Source organism: Copadichromis virginalis, linkage group LG1 (assembly GCF_057382275.1).
Source record: "Copadichromis virginalis isolate Kocher_CV1m ecotype Utaka linkage group LG1, C_Virginalis_male_GT1.1, whole genome shotgun sequence".
Lineage (NCBI taxonomy): Eukaryota > Metazoa > Chordata > Actinopteri > Cichliformes > Cichlidae > Copadichromis > Copadichromis virginalis.
Genome location: NC_140618.1, coordinates 16,114,345 through 16,141,518, shown reverse-complemented (window position 1 = coordinate 16,141,518; position 27,174 = coordinate 16,114,345). Strand labels below are relative to the sequence as shown.

Sequence of the window (27,174 nt, the reverse complement as noted above, 5' to 3'; positions counted from 1 at the left end):
GAATAATTGTGGTATTATTGGGTTGGGGTCTGAATATAAGCATGGGTGGATGTGCTAGTGTGATTATTATTATTTATTTTTTTATTTTTGGTAAAACTGATAAAATGGTAATTAATAATGGGTGGATCATGTTATATTTATTTTTATGCTAATAAGCTTAATTGGTTTATATATTGTAATTAAATGTGAAATATTGGGATGGTCTGTCTGTTTTTTCAAATAAAGGTTGGTGTATTATTTTTGTCATAGACAATTTTCCCGTGTTCATTTAAGATGTGGGAGCTCTATTTAATTGCCTTACAGAAACATTTGGGTTTAATAAATGATTCATTGGTCCTTATTTTATGACCTTCGTTGATTTATGTAGATCATTTATTATGGGTGGGGGGTATAAGTATAGAATTAAAACAAACAGCCAGCACAGGTTCAACCATTAAAGCAGAGAAACAATAAAGCACCTAAAAGCCCTGTAATGATTTCCTTGGCTGTAAGTAACAGTGGTGAGGTTGGTGTAGAAATCCTTTACTTCAGCCTTAAGCCCAGCTAGTGAGATTTTGAGGTCAATCATTCAGACCACTGATTAGAATATTTCTACTTTTGTGTCTTTATCTTCTCTCTGTAAATTATATCTATGTTTGTAACCTTAATTGAGCCACTTCAACACCTTAACCCTCTCCTCTGCCTCTTGTTTTTTTTTTTTTTTATCCTGCGTATCTCTATGTACCTCATATTTCAGGTACATAGAGATTTTTAAGAGCAGTCGTAATGAAATCAGAGCCTACTATGAGGTGCCCCGGCGGGGAATGGGAGCCCAGAGACCAGGGCCCTATGATAGACCAATGATGAGCGGCCCCAGAGGAGGGTTTTTTGGTCCTTCTCCTGGCCGTGGTGCCACCATGATGGATAATATGAGGAGTGGAGGTGGTTACGGAGGAGGTAAGCAGTTTTTGTCTGACCCTGTAGAAAAGGACCTTCAGTTATATTCAGAATAAATTATATTCAGTTCTCTCTCATTCTGCTGGTGTAAAGAGCCTTGTTTCACCTGTAGTGTATCTGTGAGCGGTGAACTGCAGATTGTCTTTGCTGTGTTACTGTGTCCAGGTTACAGTAACTTTGACAACTACAACGGGTTCAACAACTACTGTTTTGGCAACGGCATGTTTGACGAGCGAGTGAGAGGAGAGAGGGGAGGAAGAGGTAAAGTTCAGATTTTATTTGCCTTTCAGAGTTGTGTATTTGGAGTTTAGTGCCCCTGCTGAAAGGCTGGAATATTTTCTGATATTTGGTGATTACATTTGGTTAATTGCATTTTATTTTTCTCAAACATGTACTTTATCTGCACAAAACATTTGTTAATGAAAACAGGAATGTGCTTGGATGTTTAGTAAGTTGCCCAAGGACATTTTAACATACGGATGAAGGAACTGAGGATTCCTGCATTGCCAAGCTTCTGAATAGTAGACCAACCCTCTCTGAATCTAAAAACTGAAAACAAGATTTTTGGGGCCCACAGTTGCAAACTGAGTAACCAGTGAGGAACGTAACTTGTCTATCCAGAAGATATGTTTAAAAACCACGTGTACTACTACACCACACACCCCTGTTTCAAATGATTAAAATAGAAAATAACTTCTGAGCAATTTCAGACTTCTACATGTTCCAGCTTGTATGATTTGAAACTAAAATCATTCAAAAGGCTTTTTTTTTTTTTCCTTTTTTTTTTTCAGGACAAATGATTGCCTTGCCTTTTTCAACAGCCATCTTAAAAATTGTCACCATCTTGAGTTTTCAAATAGCTTATCATGAAACTGTAACTGGTACTTCTACCTGCCTGTGAATGATTTCCCTGCAATTTTATCTACTGCACTAACTGCTGATGTCAATAAGTGAAATTAGGATTTGCTTTGTGAAGCAGATGTCTATGGCAGTAAATCTAAGACTTCTCAGTGAAGATTTAACACCTTTTATGTAAGAAATATATATTATACACACATGAAATACTGAATTACTGTTTTGTTTTTCTCTCCGCCCCACCACCACCACTTAGGAGTGGGAAGCCATGGTTACAGTAGTCAGAGTGATGTCGGCTCAGGCTTTCATAGCGGTCATTTCGTCCATATGAGGGGTCTACCTTTCCGTGCCACAGAGGGAGACATCGCTAAAGTAAGAAAACGCTAATCTGATGATTTGTCTTAATGTCTGGATCAAGCATATCAAACTCTGTGGATTTAACTGAAAATATTTTTATTAGGTGGCAGAAAACTGCATTATTCAGTTGAGTGTGTCACGTGTGAGAGAGGGTTTTCATACTTTCTCATTTTTGAAGTTAGAAGTTGGAAATGTATTATCTATGTGGGAACCCAACCTGTCCAGTCCTTTAGATCTGAGATGTCTGGTTTCTGCTCATGTCTTAAAATATCCAGAATTGTATTAACCTTCATTTATTTTTCACAGTTCTTCTCTCCTTTGAACCCGTTAAGGATCCACATCGATATGGCTCCCAACGGCAAGTCAACTGGAGAAGCAGACGTGGAGTTTCGCTCCCATGAAGATGCTGTGGCCGCCATGTCCAAAGACAAAAACCACATGCGTATGATTTGGCTTTTTTTTTTTTCTCTCTCTCTCTCCCCTCAAGCCAGTGTTTCCATTACTCTCACTCAGAGATACTTGTCAACTCACAGCAGAGATGCAGAATAAGACAGTGGGAAAAATTAAAATAAAAATGTCAGTGAGGCAGAATTAACATAGGAATACATTTTAAGGAGGTTAGTCTTCCTATTGAGCTTAGACCAAGTGTCTAAGATATTTCAGCTTGATTATCTTTACTAATCAGTTTCAGATAAATGCATACATGTCATTTACATTAATGTCTAACAATATTTATTTTTAAATGAAACGTCCATAAACCTCTTTGACTGATTGGGTTGATGTTGGTTTTCCACAGAACATCGCTACATCGAGCTGTTTCTTAACTCGACAGCCAGCGGTGCCGCTGAAATGAGTGAGTTTTAACAGTGTTTTGTTCAGCTTGATACAGTTTCATTATACATTTATAATTTTGAGAATGAATTTGATCATTTTCAAACCAAATGATCTTTTTTGAAAACCTTTCAGGCCGTGGCAGCAGTGGTTACTATAGTAACTCAGGAGGAAGCTCCCGGAGCAGCGGGCTGCGAGGTGCATACTGATGATGTCATCCCACAGCTCCAGTCCATCCTGGCGTTCATGTCACGTCTCTGAAGGCCACATTTAATCAATGAGTGTTTCTAAGCAGGAAAGCTGACGTGAAGTTCCACATTTTCTTTCCTTTTTGTTTTTAAAAAAAAAAAAAAAAAGGCAGAATGAAAAAAGTAAGACACAGACATGACCACAACGAGCACTATTTTCACACTATTCCTAGAAGCATATGAAGAACAACATGGCTTACACGGAGATAAAAATCCCGGAGCTGTCACAGGTGCTGAACGTGGTCAACTGGTCATGTCAAAGGATTCATGTTTCTTAAAATTGAAGATTGTAGTACAGTTTATCTGAATACACACAAATACAGAAAAGATACAAATTGCAGAAAGATGTTGTCTTTTGTAATTATATTTTATGGAATGGTATTAAGAGCGTTACATCTGAATGCATTAGTTTTTGACGACTTTAGTGGGATGCACTTTTTTTTTTTTTTAATTCTCCAGTGCAGCAGGAGCTTCATCCCACAGAGCAACAGCTGTGGTGTTTGATATGTAAGGGGTGGGTGGATTGCTTTGGTTTGGGTATCTCGTTGCAAGTCTTCATAGGTTGCGGTCTTAATCATCTTGATTGAAGTGTGTTCAGATAACATCCATTTGACCTTGACTTCAGATCAGCTTTTCTGGTTGAGAATGTTTTGTAAATGTGAGCCTGTGTGTTTTTTATGAATGTTTTCACAGTTCATTACAGAATTTAAAAAAAAAAAGTTGAAATATTATATTCCACTCTCAAAGAGTGGAATTAAAATAAAGTCTATATTTGAGCTGTAAGATAGCTTGTGCAGCTGTTGTACATTTTGCCTAATAAATTTTATATTTAATTGTCTTTCTGACTGTGATGTTATTTGAGGACAAATCTCCATATTGAGGTTATTGAAATAAGAGTCCACATTTTGTTTAAAAAAAGCAAAGCTGATTCAAGTTGAGGACTTGAATCGGCTAGGAAAAAATGACAGGAAGCAGGAACCCATTCTGTGAGTGTTTAATCAGAAACTGCGAAACAGTCAAGACAACAGACTGTTGGCAACAGAGTTAATTTTAAACTGCAAAGTAAGCTAAAGGGCAACGGTGGTAATCGATATTTATATACAATATTATGTATCAACTGTACAAGTCCCACATTAATCTGGGACATTTAAGACAAAAAACAAGACTAGTCTGGGTTCAGCTCGGAAATATCTGCAAATAGATCTTCATGACATGTTTAGACTATATCGGAAACAATTTTATCACTTATTGAAATCATCCCCGGTCTATTGTCTCTTCACTGGAATTACAACATCCAGTACTTTAATGAAGAAAAAAATCAATTTGTAAACTTTGCAAGCACAAAACCAGAATCTGCACTGGAACTCATATTTCAAACTTCCATTCAAAACTCTTAGTTTGGCAACACAAATGCACTATTTTAAAATGGTTAAACTTCCCCTCACGAATGGAGCAGCAGTAAAAAAAAAAAACCCAAAAGTGATTCTTTAACATCTGATTGCAACAAACTTCAAGTAAACGGGGGAAAATTCAAAATTTTCAGGCTTATAAAAGTACAAATTAATGTGTATAAAACAAACTCAAATCTATACTTCACCCAGTATGATTGGCAAGTGTTCAAACATATTTTGTAAGTAGGTAACACTCACGTTTACAACCACTAACTTTAGTCGTGAGTTTCTCTAATTTCCAAAAAAAACAAATGAACCAGCCACACTGAGAACGACTGAGCTCAAACTAGAGCTGACTGCATCGACCCCTCCTCTTGCTCCTTAAAGCAGCACCCACTGCATTAGTGTCACAAAAACAGTGAAACGTACCTTTAATGTTTTTTTTCCCCCCTTGGCTAGTGTTGCTACTCTGAAATATTCTGGGCTCTCGTTTTAGATCCTCAGTGTAGAAATATAGGACTCATTTTGGCAACGTGAAAAGAAGGTAATCACTGCATTTACACAGGCACATATGGCACAAATACCACAAAAAAAAAAGTTCAAGTGCTTTTCATATCCTCAACTAGTGTCAGCAGAGCTCAAGCTGCCTGGAGCAGTAAATAGTCTGCAGATTTAGCCTGAAGTGTGACTGCATACAAATCCCATTTATAAAAATGTTCCTGGATTTATAAAAATGTAGTCCTAAGATTTTTCCCAGTGGTTATGCAAAGGAGTCTCAACATTAAATGCATACAGGATGACGAGTTCATAACTAATTTTGCTTGTGCATCTTCCAAGAACCCAAAGCATCTGAAATACGAGATCCCGGTGACTGAAGCTGAGCAACATAGACTGTATATTAAAGATGGAGATCATTTCTGGGTCTCGTGTTGTAATGGCCAGCAGCGAGCTTTCAGAAAGAAGTCAGACTATACAAATCTATTGGAATTTCTTCCTTTGAGCACCCTCATCTATGAAGTTAAACACGTTCCTCATGAGATTGTGGTCTTAATCTCTAGTGTTACATTTCACTAAATACAACATGATCTTTTATTTGTATATTATTGTCCCCATTACAGTAAAAAAACAACAAAAAAAGCAGTTTATGCCTTTTAGGTAGACCTACTTTGTGACTTAAAAACCTGGTTAATCCCTTCCCTTCTGCGCATAGTCCTGTTCAGTCCAACCTGTAGAATCAGTGTGTATAAACGGGGCATCCCCCAAACATCAAGATGAGAAACGAGAAACACTCAGCTCACATAAGGGCTTCGCTAACCAGTGAGTCCATCTTTTATATACAGTCTAAGGTCCCAAAGTGCAACATGTCATGTCAGGACATAACATTACTTCTATGTCAAAGTCAGGTTTAATAAATAACTCCAGTACTTCAGATAAAAAGAGGCCTTTAGCCTATTTTATGAGGCCATGACCATCTTCGTTCTGTGGCGATTTGTCTGTCAACCACCTGCTGCTACAACGGTGACAGAAAGTGATTTTTTTTGTTGTTGTTTTGTGGCACAACTCTTTTCTTCCTTAAACGCTGTCTGAGGCATTTTAACTCTTAATTGAGTTCTTTTAAATCCATCTTAAAAGAAGGTGCAAAGGAGTCCGAGCCGACAGACGTAGCAAGGCCACCATGCTGCATGTGCAAACTTTAAAATCTCGCCTGTTTGACTATAAAGTTATTGTGGAGACTTTGAGGACTAATAGATGCATTAGAGGTTTGGTTCATAGAACTGTCTGCTTTTAGCTACAAGGAGTGTTCATCATAGTGCAGTTTCACTTCCACCTCTGCAGAGCCGTTTCTGCTTTCATAACCAAGCACTCACCCCCTGAACTTTAACATGAAGTCTTAGAGTTTGAGCTTTTACTTTAGTGACCATTATTTGGAGTAGCAGTTACGACAAATGGTTACCTGGTCATTGGATTGTGCACCATAAACTAAATATGGTTTCTTCGTTATTTTCATTGAGACTTAATATATATATATACACTTGGGGCTGACAGTCGTAACTATTAATATTACAGCAGACTCTTCTCTGTCTGACTACAAGGGAAGATATTTTAGACTCTCTGCAGATGTTCTGCATTCAGAGTCAAGCAGCTACATCGACAAGTTAGACAGATGCACATGTCGCTCTTTTCTTTCTTTTTTCCTTCCTTTAAACAAATGACAAATCAAGTGTAAGGATCATAAAATGCATGTGCTCCACCCCTTAGCAGCAAACACTGTAGATATAAGTTGGCATATGGATCCTATACAACACTGAAGAGGTGGTACTCATGAGTGTGACTGGTTCGAGGCCGTCACGGCAGCGGCGCAGCAGCACTCTTTCATGTTGGATTGGAGGAGCATCGCTGCAGGAGGAGGGCGTGGCAGGTGTCACAGACTCGCACTGGTTTGGGAGACGCTGGCAGAGGAAGCTCGTTGTCAGAGCAGCTGTTACAGAAAATCTCCCCACAGTTCCTACAGTGGTGCTGTAGAAAGAGACAGAGAGTAAAACCAACTTAAATGCTTCTGGATTAATTTTACATCCATTAAGATCAACGATTCTTTTAAGTATTTCTTGGGGTCTCTGAGGTTTAAACCTATCTAAAAGATCCTGAAGATCTTTTAGATAAAATGGGTGTAAAATCACAAACCATCCAAAATCATTCAGTGCAGAATACGACCCCGGTTCAAATATAACTATCTGAAGTCAACTTAAGACAGACCTTTCTTCTTGAGATGGAGAACTCCTTCTCACAGAGCTTGCAGTGAGTGGCTTCTTTGTCCTTCAACCAAACCTGACCCCCCTGAAACAAACAACAAACCTGTGTTCTTAAATAGCACACAAACCAAAGTCAGCTTTGCTAACTACACTTATTCTGGGATTTTGCAGCTTCTTCTGATCCTTTTTTTTTTTTTATTAAACTGTCTGAATTACCTGAAGAGCTTTGTTGGCTTCTTTGATGTCCTCAATCTTCAGTTTGGATCTGATTTAGACAAAATGGACAAAGTTACCAATCGAAGGGCATGAATTTCATTTTGTAGCACACGCAGAGATAAAGAAGATTTTAGCTGTAATGATAATGATATTGCTGTTGTTACAGTTTTTCTGACTCATTAAAACTTCTTAGTCTGGTGCCAAAAACCTTAAATAAAAGTATCAAACTACGTTAAAATTAACTTATTCTCACTAAACACAATTTTCCCAGTGATCTACATGTGATGCGAATGTCTTCTTCTTTTTTACATTAAACAGATGACAGCTTATAATTTAGATTTAAGCCTTAGTCACAGATGTCTAAATGCCTTTGTTGTGTGGCAGTGAAAAGCAAACTGGAAACTAAGGATGCTCATTTTTGCCACTGAAAAAAGAAAAAGGTTTCCATCCATAACTTAAAATGTTCAGTAGGGTATCTCAAAAAATTTGACGGAATAACTCAAAAAATGTTTGAGTCAAAAGCTCAAAATTTTCAAGAAAAGAACTAAAAGATTTCAACTTAATAAGTCAAAAATTTGTGTTAGTTCTGCCAGTCAGGAAGCTCTAAAAAAGACGTCATTTCAGTGTTACCCAGAAGGAGAAAGGGAGGAATCAGCTGTCCAACAGTTCATCATGACAACATCGATCAATACCTTTTATGCAGTTAAGGAGCCATTCAAAACTGAAGAACCGCCCACCAATTTAATTTGTTTACACTTGCTACACATTGGTAGCTCACTCATGCTGTTAACACCTGATTTTGGCACATGTGTCTGTGTCATGTACTTCCTAGCAGCCACTGGTTGGTCAGTATGACAGTCTTTATAGTTCTCATGCTAGGATTTACTCATAAAAAGGCTCATCTAGAATTGTTCCTATACCACATAATGTACTGTATATCTGATTCATAATCAAGTTTTAATACGCTGCATGAGAAAAATGTGGAAAGGCCAAGACTTATGAGACATTGCCTCACCTCCCTCTAAACTGCTAAGCAACTTTGTTATGGCGAAAAGAGAGCTTTTCAAAATAAAGTTTGCATACTCGCTGAGTTTGGAGCCAAGCTCCTCCAGAGCTTTTTCCTGGTCCTCACAAATGGTCTTCAGCTGAACATTTTCATCCTGGAGACGATGAAACTCCTGGAAAAATCAATCAAAGGGAAGCAAGAAAAGAAAAGGATCAACATATATCAAGTAAACGGAAATATGTACCGTCATAAGCACAAACACGCACTTTAAAATAAACATAGCATCCTGTCCACTATTTATTTTCCCCCATCTCACCTTTTTTAGACCGTTTATCTGCAGCGCCTCTGTGCTGAGCTGAGCTACTGAGTCCCTCTCCCTGTGCAGGTCATTTTGTAACGTCTGCCTCCACTCCCTCTCTATCTTTAGGTCCGTCTCCAGCTGCTGACTACAGGTACAGCACATCCACATGTTTATATCAATAAGAAGGTGAAGGTGACAAAGTAATAGATTATATTATAGCATTCACGGATTCAAACATACATGGAAAAAAAAAAAAAATCAATGTATCAAGTATTTATGTAAAATTTAGTTAAAGCAGTGTGGGTGGGTGTGTCTTAACCAATCCATGTAGGCGGTTTGCTTACAGTTGCTTTTCTCTGTGTTCGATCTGCCGCTGGAGGCTGTCGGCTTTGTTTGCAAAATCCAGCTTGAAGCGTCTGGTGCCCTCCTCGGCCGAGGTGCGGTGCCGCTCTGCCTCCTGTAATCTGCACCATTATAACCAGGAACAAACTCAGGACCATGGAGAGAAAAAACTGGGAGGGCAGGGAAGAGGAAGTTGGGGTGTAGAGGGAGAAAACAACATAGGGAGATGGGCAGGAGGATGGACAGTAAAGTAAAGGAGGCAAGGCTGAGGCTGGGATGAAGGAAGGTGTTGCAGTTTGAACTGCCAGGAAGTAAAACTGTGAGCAACAAAAGGACGCGTGACTGAGAATTTACCTGTGGGTGTTTAAAAAGAACAATAAGGAACACAAAAAGTGTAAAGACGGCAAAACAAAGATGCATAATCAAACAAAGCGTGGAAATCACCTAGGAGAAACTAATTGGACAAGGAGAGTAAAGGACAGCTCCTCTCACACTGAGTCTCTTTACCGTTGCTTGTTTCAGACAGATTATTTTAAATCACAACTCATGCAAAGCTACTGTAGTCCTCTTCTTTTATTTGCTCCGCCACACTCTGGCATACACCGACTGTTGACTGTTCACATAAAAAAAATGTTTCTAAACACGGCATGCTAAAGGTTTCACAAAAAACTCAAAACATACCCGGCATTTTCAAAACATCTACCTTTATTGATCACGGTGATAAAAGACAGTAGTTGTGAATTTTAAACAGCTGTACTGACTGTTTCTTTTTCTTCAGATTAGAAGTATTAGGAACATGGAGTTAAGAGTAGAATTACTTCCTGATATATCACAAAAGTCAATAAATATGCCAAGACAAACACAATAACGCAGTTCCCTTGACAGGAACTCCAGAGGTTTACAGCTGTGTAACTACAGGTCTTTTCATTTGGATCAGCTGTCTGTTCTGCAGAGACAAAACACACTGACTGATCTAAAGCTGCTGGTCCCACAGAGTAGTATCTAAAAATCTCAACCTGACAACGAGATGAGCTGTGTGCAAATTTATGTATTTTTTTAAAAGACATAGTGCACATATTTACTTTCCACTATATTACTTGAGTGTCCAAATTCTGAGCATGTGATCTAGGCTCTATATAGTGCCCCAACAATGAATGTAAACTACTTTCTGCTGACAATCTCATCAATCCTTACAATTTGTACCTTTACAGTGTCGTGTATCAAGAGAAATGGAGCAAAGTTTTGTGTCTGAAATCTCCATTTAATGCTTACTAACCAGGGGTAAGGTTCGCCATGCAGAGAAAACCGGCAGCAAACTAAAAGCAGCAGAAATTTCTGACTAGACATCTGCAGGGGGACCTCAGTGCCTGATTATGGTGAAATGTAGACAGCAGCAGAAACATTTTGTTTAGATTTGTGATGGTTTTCCTGTTCCAGCGCTTACTTGTGAGCATTAACAGTTTCGGCTGCCTGGGAAGAAAATAAAAACGCTCTTCCTGGTGGAGGAACACACAGCAAAGAACAGAAACGGTTACTCAAACAACTCAGCCAAGACAGTGTTAATGCCTTTAACTATTTTCCTAACAGGTGTGTCTGCATTTTGTTTTTCTATAGTGGCGGGAAGGTCTTTAATGATTAAGTACTAGCACCTTCCACCTTTATTTTTCATCTTGACTAAACGTTAAAGGGACTCGACTCAGCGTTAGCAGGTAAAACCTCTCAGTAGCTGTGACACAAAAGCCGAGCGCATGCCCCTCTAACTCAATGTGATCGATAAATACCTTTATGCTTACATCCAAACAGCCAGCTATCTCACTATCTGTGTTACTGCACATAAACTGACTACTGGAGACAGGAAGAATATGTAGCACTTGTATGTATGAGTGTGCACGCCTGTGCATGTTCATGAATAGTAGTGCATGATTAATTGAAAACGTTTTTTCAGTTTCTATTAAAGTATTAACTGTCTCAATATTGGATCAGTTAAACTGTCATGACAGAGTAAACTTTCCCTCACTTAGCACTAACCATAGACTGTATATAAAAGATGGACCTGGTTTCTGGATCTGAAAACTGAAGTCAGTGCAAACCTGCATACTTTCTAATGTCCAGCAGGGGGCAACCTGTCTGGTTTTGTAACCATGCTTCATTTACTTCATCATAACAAGCGGCTTCAAACAACGCTCATCTTTTACCGCTAATGTCTATTATCTCAGGCATATCTTAAAAAAACTGGCAACATTTCAGCACTGCCAAATATAACAAATGCAATGTGGAAAGAACAGAAAATGCATTGTATATGTAAGTTACAGGTAGCTCGAACACACTACAAAAGAACAGTGAGCAGCACAGCCGCCATGTAGCCAAGGAAGTGCATTAAGATACCACACAGATGTTTTAGATGTCGTAGTTCTTCAAAAGTACAGCAACTCATTTGTAAATCTTATCAAACCTTTCATTAATTTACAGTGCTCATATATTCAATAAGGTGGCCACAACGATATTAATAAACACTAGTTGTACTTAGCGCTGTGTTCAGTAACCAGCCTCCCCAGCACACTCTACACACTACAGCTGTGCAGAACTAGTTGATTAGATATTTAATGTCAGAAATACTAGCCGATTAAACATATTATCCGTATTTTATTAATACACGAGGACATTACTAGTTCAAAGAGGTTACAACACCACCGTCCACAACCTGGGGCTGCAACCCAACAATCGCAGGCACCTCCTCCTTTCTCTTTTAATAGAAGTTTAAAAAAAAAGCGAGGCGGGAAAGTATTCTGCAGTACTCTGTTTAAAAAAATAACAATCATAGACGAACGTCTGTCAAAATGAACTGAAATATAACCAAGCAACTCAAGTGACGTGTAACCACATTCTGCACCGGGTTGTGGAAGAAACCAAGGCCGCTACTTCGGTTATCCAAAGTCTGCAGACTGTACATGTTTGCAATGTTATACACGGCGGCATTTAAAACATGATTTGATTAGGGGTGTCTGTAGCTCAGGAGGTATGGCAGGTTCAGTCTGTAAGCCAAATATCGTTGGGCAAGATAATAACCCGAAATTGCTCTTCAATGCATCGGTATTCATCGGGGTATGAATAGATATGATAGAAAGCGTTTAACCATAGAAATAAGTGCTTAGATGAATGGGTGTGAATGATGCTTGTAAAGCGCTTTTAGTGCTCAGAGTAGAAAAGCACTATATAAGAAGCAGTCTATTTACCATTAACACAATTAATGTGATTAATGGTTTCATATAGCTAAAATACAAAAATTCTAATGTATGATAAAGTTTAAGCTTATCATACATACACGTGGTAAATTTTTGGATGTTTTCTGTCTTTTAGAGTAGTCAACTAGTCTAATTTTTCCTCTCATTTAACAACTAGTACGGTAAGTTAACCACTAGGAGCATCCCTACTTTCAACACAGCTACCTCTGAGAGAGGGTGGCATTGAGCCCATAAATGCCTACAGAAACATGGATAAGAAATTAAGTAAATTACAGTTAATGGAGTCAAATACTCTGACAGAATTGCAAAAACGAGTCAGAGATGTGAATAAACCTCTCAGTCATTAGTTTAAAGTCGTCCTAAATGCAGCACGATGTTCAGTTTGTACATTATGATCCATACTAGGAGTCTTTTAGGGTGGGCCTACATAACTTGCGTGTAGCATCCCTCCATTTCTTACTCAGATCCTCCCCTCGTTTGTCATGTTTCAAAACACCAAGGTGGCAACAATCAAAGCGCTCAGCTCACAGTAACTACATCCATTTTTTGTATCCAGTCACTGTTGACCAACAAACCTCTTAAAGTTGTTTGGATGCATTTTAACCAAAGATCACGAGACACGGCAATAATCTCTTTGAATCCCAGCACTTTGCTGATGAAGTAAATAAATCAAACATGCAGTCCCAGTTTCACCTGAATCTGTGGCAGCTCTCAGGCCCTAAAACCATCTGAATATTATGTGCAAAAAAACAGGAATGTTCTTCTAAGTAAAGTCCGTTTAGTCATGCGCTCATATCCTCAGAAGGAGATGTCCTTGACTAGCTTATACTGGTGCTCTGTGTCTGTGCTGGCACACTTGACAAATGACATAGCAAGCGTTCTGGTCTGACTGAGCAGATCCTTATCACTGCACAGAGGAGCAGGGATAAAAATCGGGAAACGGAAAAAAAAAAAACATTAAACATGGAGGTTTCGAGGGAGCAAAATGAATGGATGGAAGTTATAAAAGAGAAACAGAAGGGAGGGAAAAAAGAGGAAAGAAAGGAGGGAAGGAAGAAAGGATGTCAATACATCAGTGGCCCGGGTTATACTTAACACTTTTTGCGACTTAACATCACAAGCACAACAGGAAGTGTAAACGTAAGGCATTGTAATATTCATCTGAGTAAGCTTGAGTAATGAAAAGAAGTTGGAAAAAGAGGGCAAGGAAATGCAGAATATAGATGATTATGACTGCGGCAGATAAATCTGGAATTTCCCAGCTACATCTGCACAACACTGCACTATCAACATGGAAGATTTGAGCCTGGACACAAAGCTTTACGCTCACAACAACTACATGTCCGATTCTCAGGGGGCGATTTTCCATTAGATGTAATAAAGTTATTCTTCATAAGATTAGATTTACTTTATTAAAACGTTTTAGCTACACCACAAAACTCCCACTAATGTGTCCTATAGCACCGGCCTACAAACATCTTTAGGATAGCCAAAAGAAAACATTCACAACCAATCGCAAATAGGATGGAACAGATTTAAACCAATGGGAGAGGAGATGGGAGAGGTGGAGTGTGTTGACTGGAAGACAATGGGCTTGGGTAGGGAAGGGGGGATCATAAAGCATCAATGAACTCGCAGATAAAACCACAAACATGGAGCAGGTACACACTGAAGGACTGAAAGACATGGGCCAATAGCAACAGAGCTGAACATGCATGAGATTTACTGCAGTGTGTCAGATATGATAAATATGGGATTGCAGGGTTTCCACAAGGAAACTAGTAATAACATATTGAACTATTGTCTTGATGCTAGGCATCTGCCTAGTGGCTCTGCTCCCCTCTGAAGAAGAAAAAAAAATCAAAGTTTTTGTCTTTTTTTTTTGTAACCACTGCACAAATCAAAAACAATTAAATGTTTAGGGAGAAGAGAAAGGTGCATTTCTACTTGTTTGTTATGTTTTATGTGACTTTTATTACTTCTATGGGCTACCATCAACCAATCTGCCCTATAGAACATATTGATTAATAATCATAGTCCCAATTCTTTTCTGTTTAGAGTTATTTACACTGAAACATAACAACATCATCAAAAAAAATTCTCAGAAATATCAAACTTACTTTTCTAAAGAGGCATAAAGTATTATCAGCTTAACTTAAAGGTTCAGAAGTCTGAACAGAGCAGCAGAGAACATGGTGTAAACACCTGGACGTGAAACAAAGGGGACAAAGTGCTTTGCATCCAGAGGCTGTGTGTCTCACCTTTGCTCCAGCTGCTTCATGGTGGCAGTGATCTGATTGGTCTTCTCCTCCAGACGACTGATCACATCGTTCTTCTTCTTCATTTCCTCGTCAGACGACTTAAAAAAAAAGAAAAAGGGAAGTAGTAAGGATTACTATAGTTCTGTTATTTCTGGATCTTAAACATTATATGACGATGAGTGTGTGCTTGTACCTGCATCTTCTGGTACATTTCTACATTGATGGCTTTGACCTCATCCAGCTGCTGTCTCAGTCCAATCAGTGTGTCCTATTAATGAAATCAGAGACTTAGCTGTGTTCTGGTCCAGTATTGGCTGTCTTCTTTACGCACACATGCATGTTTTTTGTTTTTTTGACTTACTATAGCAGTTACAGAAAACTGGACGCTCATATTAAACATTCCCTGTGAGACTTCAGACGGCTCTAAATGCTCTGCAACCAACAAGTTCTTCTACTCTTCTTATCAAAGAAAGCAGATAATTATTACTGGCTGCAATCCAAGATAGTGAAGTTAAGTTTGGGTTGACTGCAGGACAAGATTCTCTGTAGAGAAGCAACTGAATGATATAAAGAATCTGCATAACATCAGACTGACCAGTGAGTCACCTGGTAGGGAACACATTAGACTGGAAGCAGCGAGCTGGTTAGCAGTGACTGAACATTAAAATCAGGAGTGTGAGGGTTATAAATTGATCCTAATCACAGATTGGGTTATTTGTTTTACCAATAAAAGTTAAAAAAAAAAAAATACTGGCATTCACCAGTGCTACCCCTCAGCCTCCTAGTCAATACACCTACGGTATCAATTTGAAAATCCTAGGTCACCTCCTTATCACGTTCACAAGACTTTCAGAAAACTCATCCCATTCAGAAACTTGGGAATCCATGTTGCCCACCCACCCGGCAGGGTGATGACAATATCCCATCAACCTTTTTTGAACAGGTAATGATGGCTGACATTTTCTATCCATTGCAGTTGGAATTTTAATTATGTTTGCATCTCCTCACAAAGATGAATTAATGCCGCTGCTTCAGTATCAGTAAGTAAGAATCTGTTCTGAAAAACAAAATATTTGTTCTTACCTGTTTTTCGTGAATATCTTTCTCCAGAAGTTTCATGGCGAGCTCCATTTCCTGCTTCATCGACACCTGGACCACCAGCTCATTCTCCACATCCTGAAAATGGCAAAATGCATAAATGTAATGTTTGTTTATAATGACGTCATGAACACATTCTACACACACGCACACACACACACGCACACACACACACACACACACGCACGCACGCACACACACGCACACACACGCACGGCCACTGTCTGACCTGTCTGAGCTGACACTCCTCTTTTAGCTGTCTTCGCACCTCGTTGTACATCTCATCCAAACCCTGACGAGACTGTTTGTACGTGTCTCTCTCCACTGACACGTCACCTTGAGTTAACTAAATTAAAAAATTAAAATTAAAAAAAAAATTAAAAAATAAATAAATAAATAAAAAACACCAATAGGGAAACTTTATATGGATGGATTGTAAGACCTAATTTCCGTTTCACTTTTAGTTGAAAAAATAACATTCAGAAACGTTCATTTTGTGACACAGTGTACCTCTAAATGTTGCTGCGTCTTCAGCAGAATGAGGGTGTTTTCACTCCTCAGCTGCTGGTTTTCTTCCTGCAGTTTGATGATGTTGTTCTTGGCTATGGCTAACTGCACACACAAACATATCCACATGTATTAGGAAACATGTTTAAAACCTAAAACATTAAAATCTAGTATGGTATAAATGGATATCACAAGTAAAAGACTGTCTTCACTTGTTTTGCAAATTTAGGTTTCTTCTACCCACACACATTGGACATTTTGCTTAGCAAATGGTCCCAAAAAAGGCAAATTCGTAGATTTCTCTTAAATAAGCTTAAACACAGATTTGTTGGCTTTACTGTACATGACTTAAAGGAGTAGTCACCCTTCAAAAGCGCAGTTTGAAAAAGAAAAACCCTGATAAGAAACTCCAAATTTGGCTGGAGGATTACAGCTTAAAGGTTAGACATACCTCAAACCTCTAACCAAGTGGTGTCACTAGAGAGCTGCATGTGCAACCGTGTAACTTGGTGACACAGACACTATTATACTCCAAATATACTCTATGACTTTAATGTGTAACAGACAAATGCTTCTCCACACAGGTGACAGGTGGGTGATTATTGGTTCTCACCTCCTCAATGAGTTTAGAGTTGGACTTCTCTAGAGAGTCGACTCTGCCCTGAAGCCCGTGAACTGTGGAGCTGCATGAAGAAACAACATTACGGTGGGCCTCTGACCTCTATATGAGTTTCATTAAATTAATGTGCAAACATTTAATATTTCGTATATGAAACCAGGACTGCAGTAGCTGTAATATAATCACAGCCGCCACACAAGTAGGGTTTATTTAAAATTGTTAGCATTAACGAAAGACTCAGATTAGTCTCCGTTCATTACTATCAAGTCTGTGAGAAGACAAAAGTTGGATTTCTAAACCACCCAGACGGGTTTAATCTCAAACTCTGGAATACTTTTATTCTGGGAAGTGTTGTGGTAAAAATACAAAAACTTCCTGCAACTTCCTGTCAGTTATTAACAGCACAATCTGCAGGTCCTCCAGCACACAGGTCTGTTTCCAGTACAAACAAATGTCTTACTTGAGCTGTCGGTTCAGTTCCTCTACATAATTCTTCTGATCCAAGATGGATGCTATCTGGCTATTCCTGTTGTCATAGAAACAGACACAAGAGAAAGAGAGCTGCATCACATTTGGGGAAAGAAACCAGCTGCATCAAACCGAGGAGAGAGAAGAAGAAAAAAAAACTGTACCTCTCTTCACTCCTGTAATCATCTATGTCATTCTTCAAATACATGGAGAAGTCGATCACCCCGACCTTAAATGAATAAAACGAAGGCGCTAGTATCACTCAGAGGCAGGCATGTTGCTTTTCACAACGACTGCACAAACATCAATTTGAAGGAATTTGAAGAAATCCAGACCATTTACAGAAATTAGATGCCTACAAGCACATGTTGACTTATTTAAAAGTCACAAAACAAACACAATATATGCAATTTGTAACTACAAAAATGTATCAATTAACCGCATGCATGCATAAAAGCCACCGGCTTGCTATAGCACTATTAAAATGGTGAGTTGGAGAAGAGCTGATAAGAACTTAAAGGAAAGTTAAAGTAAACCAAGTCCCCATCCTTTGGTTTCATCCTGTCAAAGGAGAGGATGTTATCTGTTAAATGACCTCAAAAATTGAAACATAGTACTGCTCTCATTTCATTTCTGCCCAGTCAAGCTCTCTACTGGTGCTTGGCTTCTACGGTGAAACACAGATCAAATGAGAGTCTTACACACACTTTTAGACACACTAGATGCAGCTGTAGATGTATTCAGGTTTGTGCAATCTGCTGTCCTGGGCTAACGGTTGAGGCAGGATTGGTTTTCGTCACCTCTAGTCAACACAAGATTTCTGCTACCTAATGAAACATGCAGGGCTTTGGGTGTTGTGTCTACATCTTTATATTTAGGCCTCTGAGGCTCCAACATGAACTCCAGTGGCTCTGAATTTTGTTTATTGCGCCTTTAATCAAAATCACGATTAAAAGAAAGAAGAAGGAGAATTTAAAAAAAGGCAGTTTCCAATTGATTAATACTGAAAATAAATATTAAGAGAGAACACAGACTGTTTTTACAAAGGGAGTCAGAGATGCAGAGATAAAATAACTTAAACTGGCAATCACACTTCCTGAAACCACACAACAAAAGATAAACTGCTTATGCTCAAAGGTCACGTAGTACAGGACAAATGAGTAACATTCTTTGCTCCACTGACACAAAACACCACCCTCTGGTGCTTGGTATGGTGTAAGCAGGAAATTAAATAAAACTGGCTACACAGCAATGTCAGACTTTTTCTAATATCAAAATATTTCTCCCCGTCAGTGGCGTACCTGAGAGTCCAGGTCCTCGCCTTTCACACACAGGTTAGCATCGATGACGTTAAGGCCCACCAGCAGGCCCACGATCACTGCTCCCTCCTCCTCCAACATAAGAGCCGAATTCTCATAGAAATCACTGAGGAAGCAAGAGATGACATCATCTGTTACCCTCAACGGCCTGAACAGTCAATCGGCAATGTTTCATTATAAATATATAATAATATTCACATATACACATTCTCTCTGGTGTACCTGAGCAAGTCTTTTCTGGTGATGAGAAGTCGCAGGTAGTCGGCCAGCCGTTTCTGCATGAGAGCCAGGCGCAGCCATGCTCTGGCTCTGCCTAATGGAGTCCTGGAAACAAACACCAGTGATAAGGTTGGATTTCAAGGTGTTTCTGAGGGTCTGTCTACTCAAGTCTGCTGTAGTTAGATTCTATTTAACCCTGACTCTTGTTACTGTTCATCATCTATGAGATGGGAACAAGAAAGTGCAGCATTCAGTATTTTCTCTTAAAGTTTGACAGAGATTTCGAAACATTTTCTAAATACTGAATACAAGCTTTTTCTATTTTCAGTGTATTGGTGTTCTCTCTCAATCCGAACATCCAAAACTTTGCTTTCTTTGTGGGCACAGACACTGTTTGAGCTTCCTTGTATCAAACCTTTGCGTCGGCACTCAGCGTTGCTAAAATCCTGCTTTTTTGCACGTCTGTTGCTCTTACTCAGCCCCAGCAAAGGAAACAGACTCTGTTCTCTGTGTGAAACAACACAACTGTTCCTCATTTAGGACCAGATCAAACTCGAGAACTTAAAGCGTGGCGTGGAAACTGTCCATGAACGAGGTTTAGCGTAATCCTCCTCGCTAGATCCACTGAAGGACACACCTTCAGTATGAATGCAGGACACGACACTTTTTGTTGTTGCTAAACACATCACTTCCAAACTACATAAAGGTTGGTCCTGCTCTATCGCTAACATTATTTTTCTGAATTTTCAGAAGTTTCTGCCAAAGACACTTCCACGTGTCACATGTTCAGAAATTGTGTCGATATGAAAGAAGAATAGGGAAATAGGAAGAAATGAAGCGGCAGAACGATCAAAGGTGAAGTGAAAGTAAACACCCAGGTACTTCCCTGAGCTGGCTCACGTCACATTCTCATTTCAGCGTTGATTTGCAGTCTCACACTAAATCCCTTGTTTGCTTTTACACCTGTGCACTGCTCTCTGTGTTTGTGTCACAAGTGGAGCTGATCATGAAATTTGAGCTAAGAGAGCTACTACCCTGTTTTGCTGAAATATAGAAAAGAATGAAGCCTGTAAAATGAGATAACAACCTGTGTCTTCACTGGAAAAACACTAGCTCCTGCATTAGCATTAACAGCAAGCTAGATGTAGTTAAAACCCTATTACATTGGGGCGATATGGCAGCCTCGCTTCTGTCAGTCTGCCCCAGGGCAGCTGTGGCTACAACTGTAGCTTGCCTCCACCAGTGTGTGAATGAATAGTGGTATTGTAAAGCGCTTTGGGTGCCTTGAAAAGCGCTATATAAATCCAATCCATTATTATTATTATTATTATTATTACTACATTGATTTAACAGAGGCATTATCTGTGCTCTAATCAGTAAAATGTTTACACAGAAAAGCAGATAATTCACGGCTGTGTCATGAGATGTATAGCGCTTTTTCTGGAGAGGTGTATGTAGTACTATAAATCAAGCTTTACTTCTGATTATGATTGCACGGTGGACGAGAGGTCAAGCCATATGAGAGCAAACGTGTGTGTAAATACATGTACTTCTTACTTAAGTCCTGGCAGGTCTCGTACGGACGCTGAGATCTCTGCCGCTTCGGGACACAGTTTCTCCACCAACTCCAGAGGACCCCACAGGGACTTATTAAAACCCAGAAAGGACTTCTTCACTGGAAAAAGAAGAAAGCAGGAAAAATCAGACATCACAGATTCCCAGCTTACACATAAAATTAACGCCAGCAGGAGCAACAAACTAAATCACAAAGTTGGAACAAAAACTGGCCAGAATATGGAGATTTATGAGTCACTGAGAGACGTAAGACCACTGAACAAATGCTCTCCATCATGGACAAGACATCACACCTGCTCATATACTACAGAGGCACCAGAGCTTATTATCACTCAGATTTATTCAATCCCACTGCCATAAAGAACACCTCGAGAAATCGCTCCTGCAGTTCTCTATAAAACTTATAAATTGAATCAAACTCTCTTCTTTTTCAGAACTGTGGATATTATTTATTAAACACAGTAATTCCCACTGCACGTTCAGTAAACAACAATAACAAACAATCTATCGTGCAGTACACTAGCACAACGCTGACATCTTTACCTCTGAGCCCGTGTTTGAGGCAGTGCTCCATGACCACAAAGAACTGCTGGAGAGGGGGGTAGTCTGAGTCCAGGGTCCGCCCGAAGCTCAGAGCCGACTCGATCAGACCTTTGATACTCAGCTTGGCCATATTCAGTAAGTTAGCTCGTTCCATAGCCATGGGATCTCGCAGGGCTGCGGGAAAACAAATGGCAAACACTTTTAAAAAATATCCATGGCTTTACATTTTCCTCGTACAGAAATACAGATTTAGAAAGAAATTATATGGAGTCTATTACATTCTCTTAAGAACTCCATGCAGAGTTTAATCTAGGTTTAAACACAGCCACTGCACAGCAACAAGAAATAACTATTAAGAATGATTTATTTACCTTTACATAACACATTATTTCTTTTCTACACACAGAATGCAGATAGAAATTAAAAGGTAACTATCTCTCAGCAGGAGCGCCACCAGATTTTTTTCATAAGGGTGGCCATATTGATAGCACAGAAAATAGGTACACCAAATAAGATTTTGAAATCTATAATAATCTGTTTTGATTGACCGATTGATTGACTAATTGACTGACTGAAAGTCCCAACCATTAGTTAATGATTGAAAAGGAAGAAGCTTAAGAGTCGCTCTCCCAGAATAGAGTTAGCTTAAAGAGCAAACTTATTCAGGAAAAACAAATAAGTATTAGATCATGTAAAACTGAAAACTGTTGCCTGTCTCTATGTTGGCCCTGTGATCTGTCCAGGGATTGGCACCAGTTTTTCTGCAACCTTATTACATTATTACCAACACAGGACAGTTTTGCCAGGGGGTGGGGTGCAAATTTGGCCCCCACTTGGAGGCGCCCCTGTTTCTCAGAGATTTGCGGGGCTTCATTTAATGATCATTTTCAAGATGTCTCACTTTAAAAGCTTGACAGATTGATGATGTTTTTGTCAGAGGGCTAAAAAACTGAGTCAGAAGGGGTTAATGTCATACAGCTGGTAATTATCAGAGACAAGCTTGCTATACTGAGTAAATACCTTGACGTCAGGTTGCATATTTGTAATATTTTCTGATAGTCTACCTGAACAGATCAGAAATGTGTTAACAAATCTTTGTCCCAGTTCTGCACCCATTATGGAAATTATCCTAGGCATGAAAAGCCAACATCCCAGAGAGGTAAGGCTTTTAACTAGACAACCCAGTTAATGTAAAGCCAAACAGCAGAACAGGACACAGCAGGGTCAGGTGAAAGCGTGCAGATATGTTGCCTAGCACCGTTAATTGCAGTGACAGGTTGGCCCTAGAGGGAAAGACTTATCAAACCAGGTCATGTAAAGCTGTTGATACTAAAATGCTTAACACATGTACCATTATGAACGTTAAGGAAGCCTATTATACTCGACTTTATTTGCTGCTCATATTACACATGAAATAAAAACCCTCTCAAAAAACAAACAAACAAACAAAAACAACTGGTCAGTTAGGCGGTCAAATGCTTCATTACAGATATTTTTCTAAACACTTGTCTCTGCATGATGTCAGTGAGTGCAAATATCCACAGCAGGTTTCTGAAGCTGGCCACGAGCCAAATTTGAAAACAACAAAACACATGTCAAACATTTGAAAAAAGGTTTAAAGTGTTTACTATCCCTGCATCAGAACATTTATTCAACTTAGCTGTTTTTGTGCCCTACCAATAATGTCCGCCCCTCAGTTTAAAAATCACTTGGTTAAAGAGGTGTAAGTGGTTTAAAATAGCTCCTATCAGACAGATGACCTGATGGACAACACCAGTAGATTGGAGAAGACAAATAAGGACCACTTTGATCTGTTAACCATGCAAAGTTACTCTAGTAGAGCCAAATAAGAAATGTGCATATACTGTGCCTTTGAGCAGCTAAATTGTCTTGAGTGTTGCCATAAATCATGACAATCTTTCCACAGATACATCTTCATCAGACTAAAACACAGAGGTGATGCAAAGCAATTAAAAGCAACAAGCTCACTCGTCGCATAAGGCTGGAAGTTGCAGGGGTTTAAAATTCGTGCTAACAATGCAAGCATTTATCAGAAATAACTGTTAACTGCCTGTTTCATCCTTAATTCAAACACAAGTCCGTGATGTACATCTGAAACCAGCCAGATTATTTATAGCTCTGAGTGTGGGAGGTGATGTGGTGACAGAGACAGACACTCGGGCTGCTGGGCAGAGGCAGTAAAGCTCTACAGTTACTGATTTTGTGAGATCACCAATAGGGTGACAACACATGCAGCTAACAGCTCTGCAGCATGATACAAACCCCGGGGGATGCAGAGGGGCATTTTCCATTTGCACCAACGCAGCATGTGATGTTGCAGGCAGTAAAGCTCCAGAACAACTAATAACAATAAGGCATGGGGACCTATTGTGCAAAAATCATACCGTTAGAAGTATCAATTAACTTAATTAGCGACTGTTTTAACGTAACCAACATCCAAATTAGTTACTGGATGTCATCAGTCTCGTCATCAGTAACCAGGCAGTCCTTCACACCCTCACGGCCCGAGAAGCTCATCAAACTCTACCTTGGACGGCCCAGTCTCCTGGCAGGGACGTCCTGTGTTCCGACACTTTGGGCAGGACGTGAATGCTTCCTGAAATGGTCTCGGACGCCTTTCTGGCCAAAGCGAAGATAGGAGCCTGCCATCGCCCGTCTCCTCCACCTCCTCCTCTCACTGTGCTGCTGCTGTTAGCTTTATCCCCTGCAGCAGCCTTCTCCTCCTGAAGCCTCAAAATCCCAAATACCTGGGATTTATCCTTGCTGCTGTCCGCTTCGGACAGAGACAGGTCGTGCTCTGCTGACGATGCCATGTTCAGGCGCTGAAATGACTGTAGCTAGGTGTGCTCTCCGCTGCGAAAACAGCCAGATTCAAACGGTTTTGCTAACCGTCGGCGAGCTAGCTTTGATGCTCAATTCCTCTGGCGAGCATAATGACAATCGCTGCGTATATGTCTATTAAAAAAATACCTGTGATGGCACTGGGCAAAGCAATGACAGCTCTAACCAGAATCAAAACCTGTCGTTACGTCTCCGAGCTCCAAAACGTATATTTGGCGCCGCTCTCGCTACATGATGAAGGTGAGCGCAGGTGCCGACCGCACAGAGAACCGCTGCTCAGTAAACGTGTATTTTCTATACATCGTGGTGGCGTAAAGATTTGTTTACAGCCAGCAGACCTAACCGATAGTTGGCGTCTCCGCCGTGCCACTGCACCCGCCCGAGGGGAGGTGTCACACACGGCTCACAAGACACACAAAAGGGAGCACTACGTAATGATTTTAGAGCCTGCTCTGCCGCCCCCTGCTGCTGGAAACGGGAACTGCAGCTCTGCCCGCAGGTGGAGCGTGTACAGAAAAATAACAGGCTCCTTCCGAATAAAATCTGTCTTCTTTCTTGCTACCTTTAGGGGTCGCCACAACGGACCACCTGCCTTAATCTCACCCTAGCATCCTGTGTCACACCAACAACCAACATACATGTCCTTCACAAAATCCATGAGTCTTCTCTATGGTCTTCCACTTTTCCTCCTGCCTGGCAGCTCCACATTCAGCATCCTTTGCGCAATGTATCCACTATCCCTCCTGTGCAAATGTTCAAACCATTTCAACCTTGTCTCTCTTTGCCTCCAAACTGCTCAACTTGAGCTGTTCCTCTGATGTACTCATTTCTAGTCTTGTCCATCCTAGTTACTCCCCATGAAAATAAGCTCTGTAACCTCTCTTGTGCAGTCAGAGCAGATCGCCGATGTCTTCCCACCCCAACCTTGAACTCATCTACCATGGCGTCCCCTGCCCTCTATACTAAACCTACAGTAGAAAATTCTTAAATAGCAATGCAGAAGCATATTAAAAAAGAACAGTGGAAATCATAAACACCCCCACACAGTCACCAATATAGAGAAAGAAGACAAATATTGGCAGAGAGCACAGCTAAATGGAAAACTTGATTAGGTTTAGAGCTGATACTAAAGGCTGCAGCTAATAATCATTTTATTTTCCAAATAATCTGAAAAAATAAAATGCCATTCAGCAGATTCACTGAACACAACAGCATAAAAATGAAGCATCATCAAACTTATTTGCCATTGTCAGTGGCTGGTTTTCTAAATCCCTGAACATCCTATTAAACTCTTGTACCTCACCTGTTTTAAAGCAGTGATTTGTGGGTAAGCCACTGTTTTTCAATGTGAGAGACCAAACAGAAATTTCCATCATACCTTGGCTGTAGGCTAACCGCTCCATACTCTCACTATGAGTGATGCCCCAGCGGTGGAGACTCTGAGGGGAGTACATGATGAGTAGGGCTCTTTTCTGCCCACTGGGAACTGACGAGTAGATCCTCCCTCCTGAAGTTGTCCACTCTGATCCGTCAGCTCCACAGTCAGCTTATCCACTTCTGAGGAACAGATAGTAAAGAGGGTAACAGACTTTTAAGCTCTTTAAGATTAAATTACATAAGTGATTGGCATTATTTTGACTTATTTCATACATAAGACCACCTAAAGTCATACATTGCTAGCATTTGTTCACCGGCACACCAGGATGTGAAGATGTGGATGGTTTTGAGGTAAACACACTCTGATTATCTGCTGCACTTCCTCTTTTTAAATCCTCATTTTGATCACTGACCCCCAAAACACATCACTCACATATACAAATCCTTTGATGTTAATAATAATATATGCTAAAAGTACCTTTGCTCAAGTATTTCATTTATCCTAAAAACTAAATTTCCCAAAATGTAAGTGTATTTAAGTAAAAATACACTCACCACCACATTTAACAAAAGGCTTTTTACCTTTTCTTTCAGCTATAAGGAATGCATCCACTGGGCCACCGCCTTTCCATCATACAGATCTAAAAGCCTCCAACCACACCAGCAGCACAATCCATTACAGTTGTGGCAGCATAGAGGGTTATAACACACTACACAACAAAGAGCACTGTTTCTCCTCTCTCTCTCCATGTCCTGCTCTCTCTAATACCTCAGGGCTGACCAGGAATCATATGACCAGGTTTGTGCAGATCTGTACATTCCCTGAATGCTACCACCATTAATTCTCAGAATCTTCATTTGTCAGTTCAGTCAGTAGAGAATAAAAAATTCAGGCTTCTGCTATCTCAGTTTTTTTTCCCATACCTCACTGAATTTGTCTGTATCCATCTTTATGCCGTGTTTGTTAGAGTCACCGAGTATAACCATGACTGTATAACTATGCATCACCGTTCAAGTTAAAATGCACTGGATTTTAAATGTAGTTATTCTTTTATTTCATATTTTAGAGCAGTAGCTTTAATACATTTCAGTTAAAACTTCTTTAGAACCAGAGCTGTATCATGTTCCCGTCTATCTCCTCCCTCCATCCATGAACCACACCTAAACATTCTCACTACACACCACTTCCAGCATGGTGTGTTTTTGTGCCATTTGACAATCCCTGGGACACGCCCTTCTGCCCGAGAGACAGCACAATGAGCCAATTGACATCCCCCACTGGAAGCTCTTTCCACCAATAGGGGTGTGGTACTGTTTCATCGTAGTAGGCAGCCATTCATTGTGCAGCAATGCTGCTGCAGTTGGAGTGGTGCTGTGATCACACTCTGACAGAGTCACAGATTTATTAATATTAGTTTCAATGACAAGGAGCAAGGAGGATATCAGGAGTGACACATCTTATAAATAGAAAACACAGTATAATTACAACATGCACACTACAGATTACAGTATGTGTGACAGCTAAGTATCACTCCACCACTCATAATGTGCCGTCGTTACTTAAACATGTGGATGGTGCATCTCACCTCAACAGGGAAAAGCGGTGCGTTGATCCTCGGTTATCGGTTATGTCAGCGTCTCAGCAATCTGTAATCCGGTCACTTTCAGGTGATGACTCTGTGAAAGATTGGTTTGATGTACATCAAAGGTTCACCTTATCCATCCAGTTACCAGCTCCCAGTCATCTGGTGACAATAATCTGTCTATCTCGCAGGTGGTGTATGGATGCAGTATCACAACATGACTGTCTGTAGTTCAGGAGGAGTAAGCCGGTACACGCTTGGGGGATAT

General features: G+C 40.0%; 2 protein-coding genes across 4 annotated transcripts in view; one reads left to right on the top strand and one right to left on the bottom strand.

Annotated features, from left to right (window-relative positions):
* The window catches only part of hnrnph3 (heterogeneous nuclear ribonucleoprotein H3 (2H9)), a 9,269-nt gene extending 5,204 nt beyond the window's left edge, over positions 1-4,065 (top strand). For both annotated transcript variants that reach the window (XM_085452630.1, XM_085452633.1), the window contains exons 6-11: positions 737-936; positions 1,102-1,197; positions 2,048-2,163; positions 2,455-2,590; positions 2,945-3,001; positions 3,115-4,065. In XM_085452630.1, coding sequence (XP_085308756.1) covers positions 737-936; positions 1,102-1,197; positions 2,048-2,163; positions 2,455-2,590; positions 2,945-3,001; positions 3,115-3,188 — 679 coding nt within the window. In that variant the 3' untranslated portion in view covers positions 3,189-4,065. The remainder of the gene's footprint in view (positions 1-736; positions 937-1,101; positions 1,198-2,047; positions 2,164-2,454; positions 2,591-2,944; positions 3,002-3,114) is intronic.
* Positions 3,633-27,174, bottom strand: rufy2 (RUN and FYVE domain containing 2). Of its 2 annotated transcripts, XM_085452626.1 has the most exons (20): positions 26,910-27,174; positions 25,325-25,503; positions 21,085-21,258; positions 20,524-20,641; positions 18,970-19,071; positions 18,730-18,853; positions 17,593-17,657; positions 17,421-17,486; positions 16,955-17,024; positions 16,345-16,446; positions 16,064-16,180; positions 15,820-15,912; positions 14,930-15,004; positions 14,737-14,834; positions 9,236-9,355; positions 8,907-9,036; positions 8,668-8,762; positions 7,585-7,633; positions 7,373-7,453; positions 3,633-7,135 (listed from the first exon to the last, which is right to left on the bottom strand). In XM_085452626.1, exons 2-20 carry the CDS (start codon positions 25,398-25,400, stop codon positions 6,992-6,994), a joined length of 1,899 nt encoding a protein of 632 aa, XP_085308752.1. In that variant the 5' UTR covers positions 25,401-25,503; positions 26,910-27,174; the 3' UTR covers positions 3,633-6,991. The 2 variants fall into 2 exon arrangements, with proteins under 2 accessions (XP_085308752.1, XP_085308747.1); XM_085452621.1 differs by lacking the exons at positions 25,325-25,503; positions 26,910-27,174 and adding an exon at positions 23,633-24,422.

What these genes read in the sequence shown, in the direction of transcription:
- rufy2 (XM_085452621.1), bottom strand. Translation starts at nt 23,918, where the DNA reads ATGGCATCGTCAGCAGAGCACGACCTGTCTCTGTCCGAAGCGGACAGC. An exon ending in ACCAGAAAAGACTTGCTCAG is followed by an intron (nt 18,854 to 18,969) that starts GTACACCAGAGA and finishes TTGCTTCCTCAG; the next exon opens with TGATTTCTATGAGAATTCGG. An exon ending in AGGAGTGTCAGCTCAGACAG is followed by an intron (nt 15,913 to 16,063) that starts GTCAGACAGTGG and finishes TGCCATTTTCAG; the next exon opens with GATGTGGAGAATGAGCTGGT.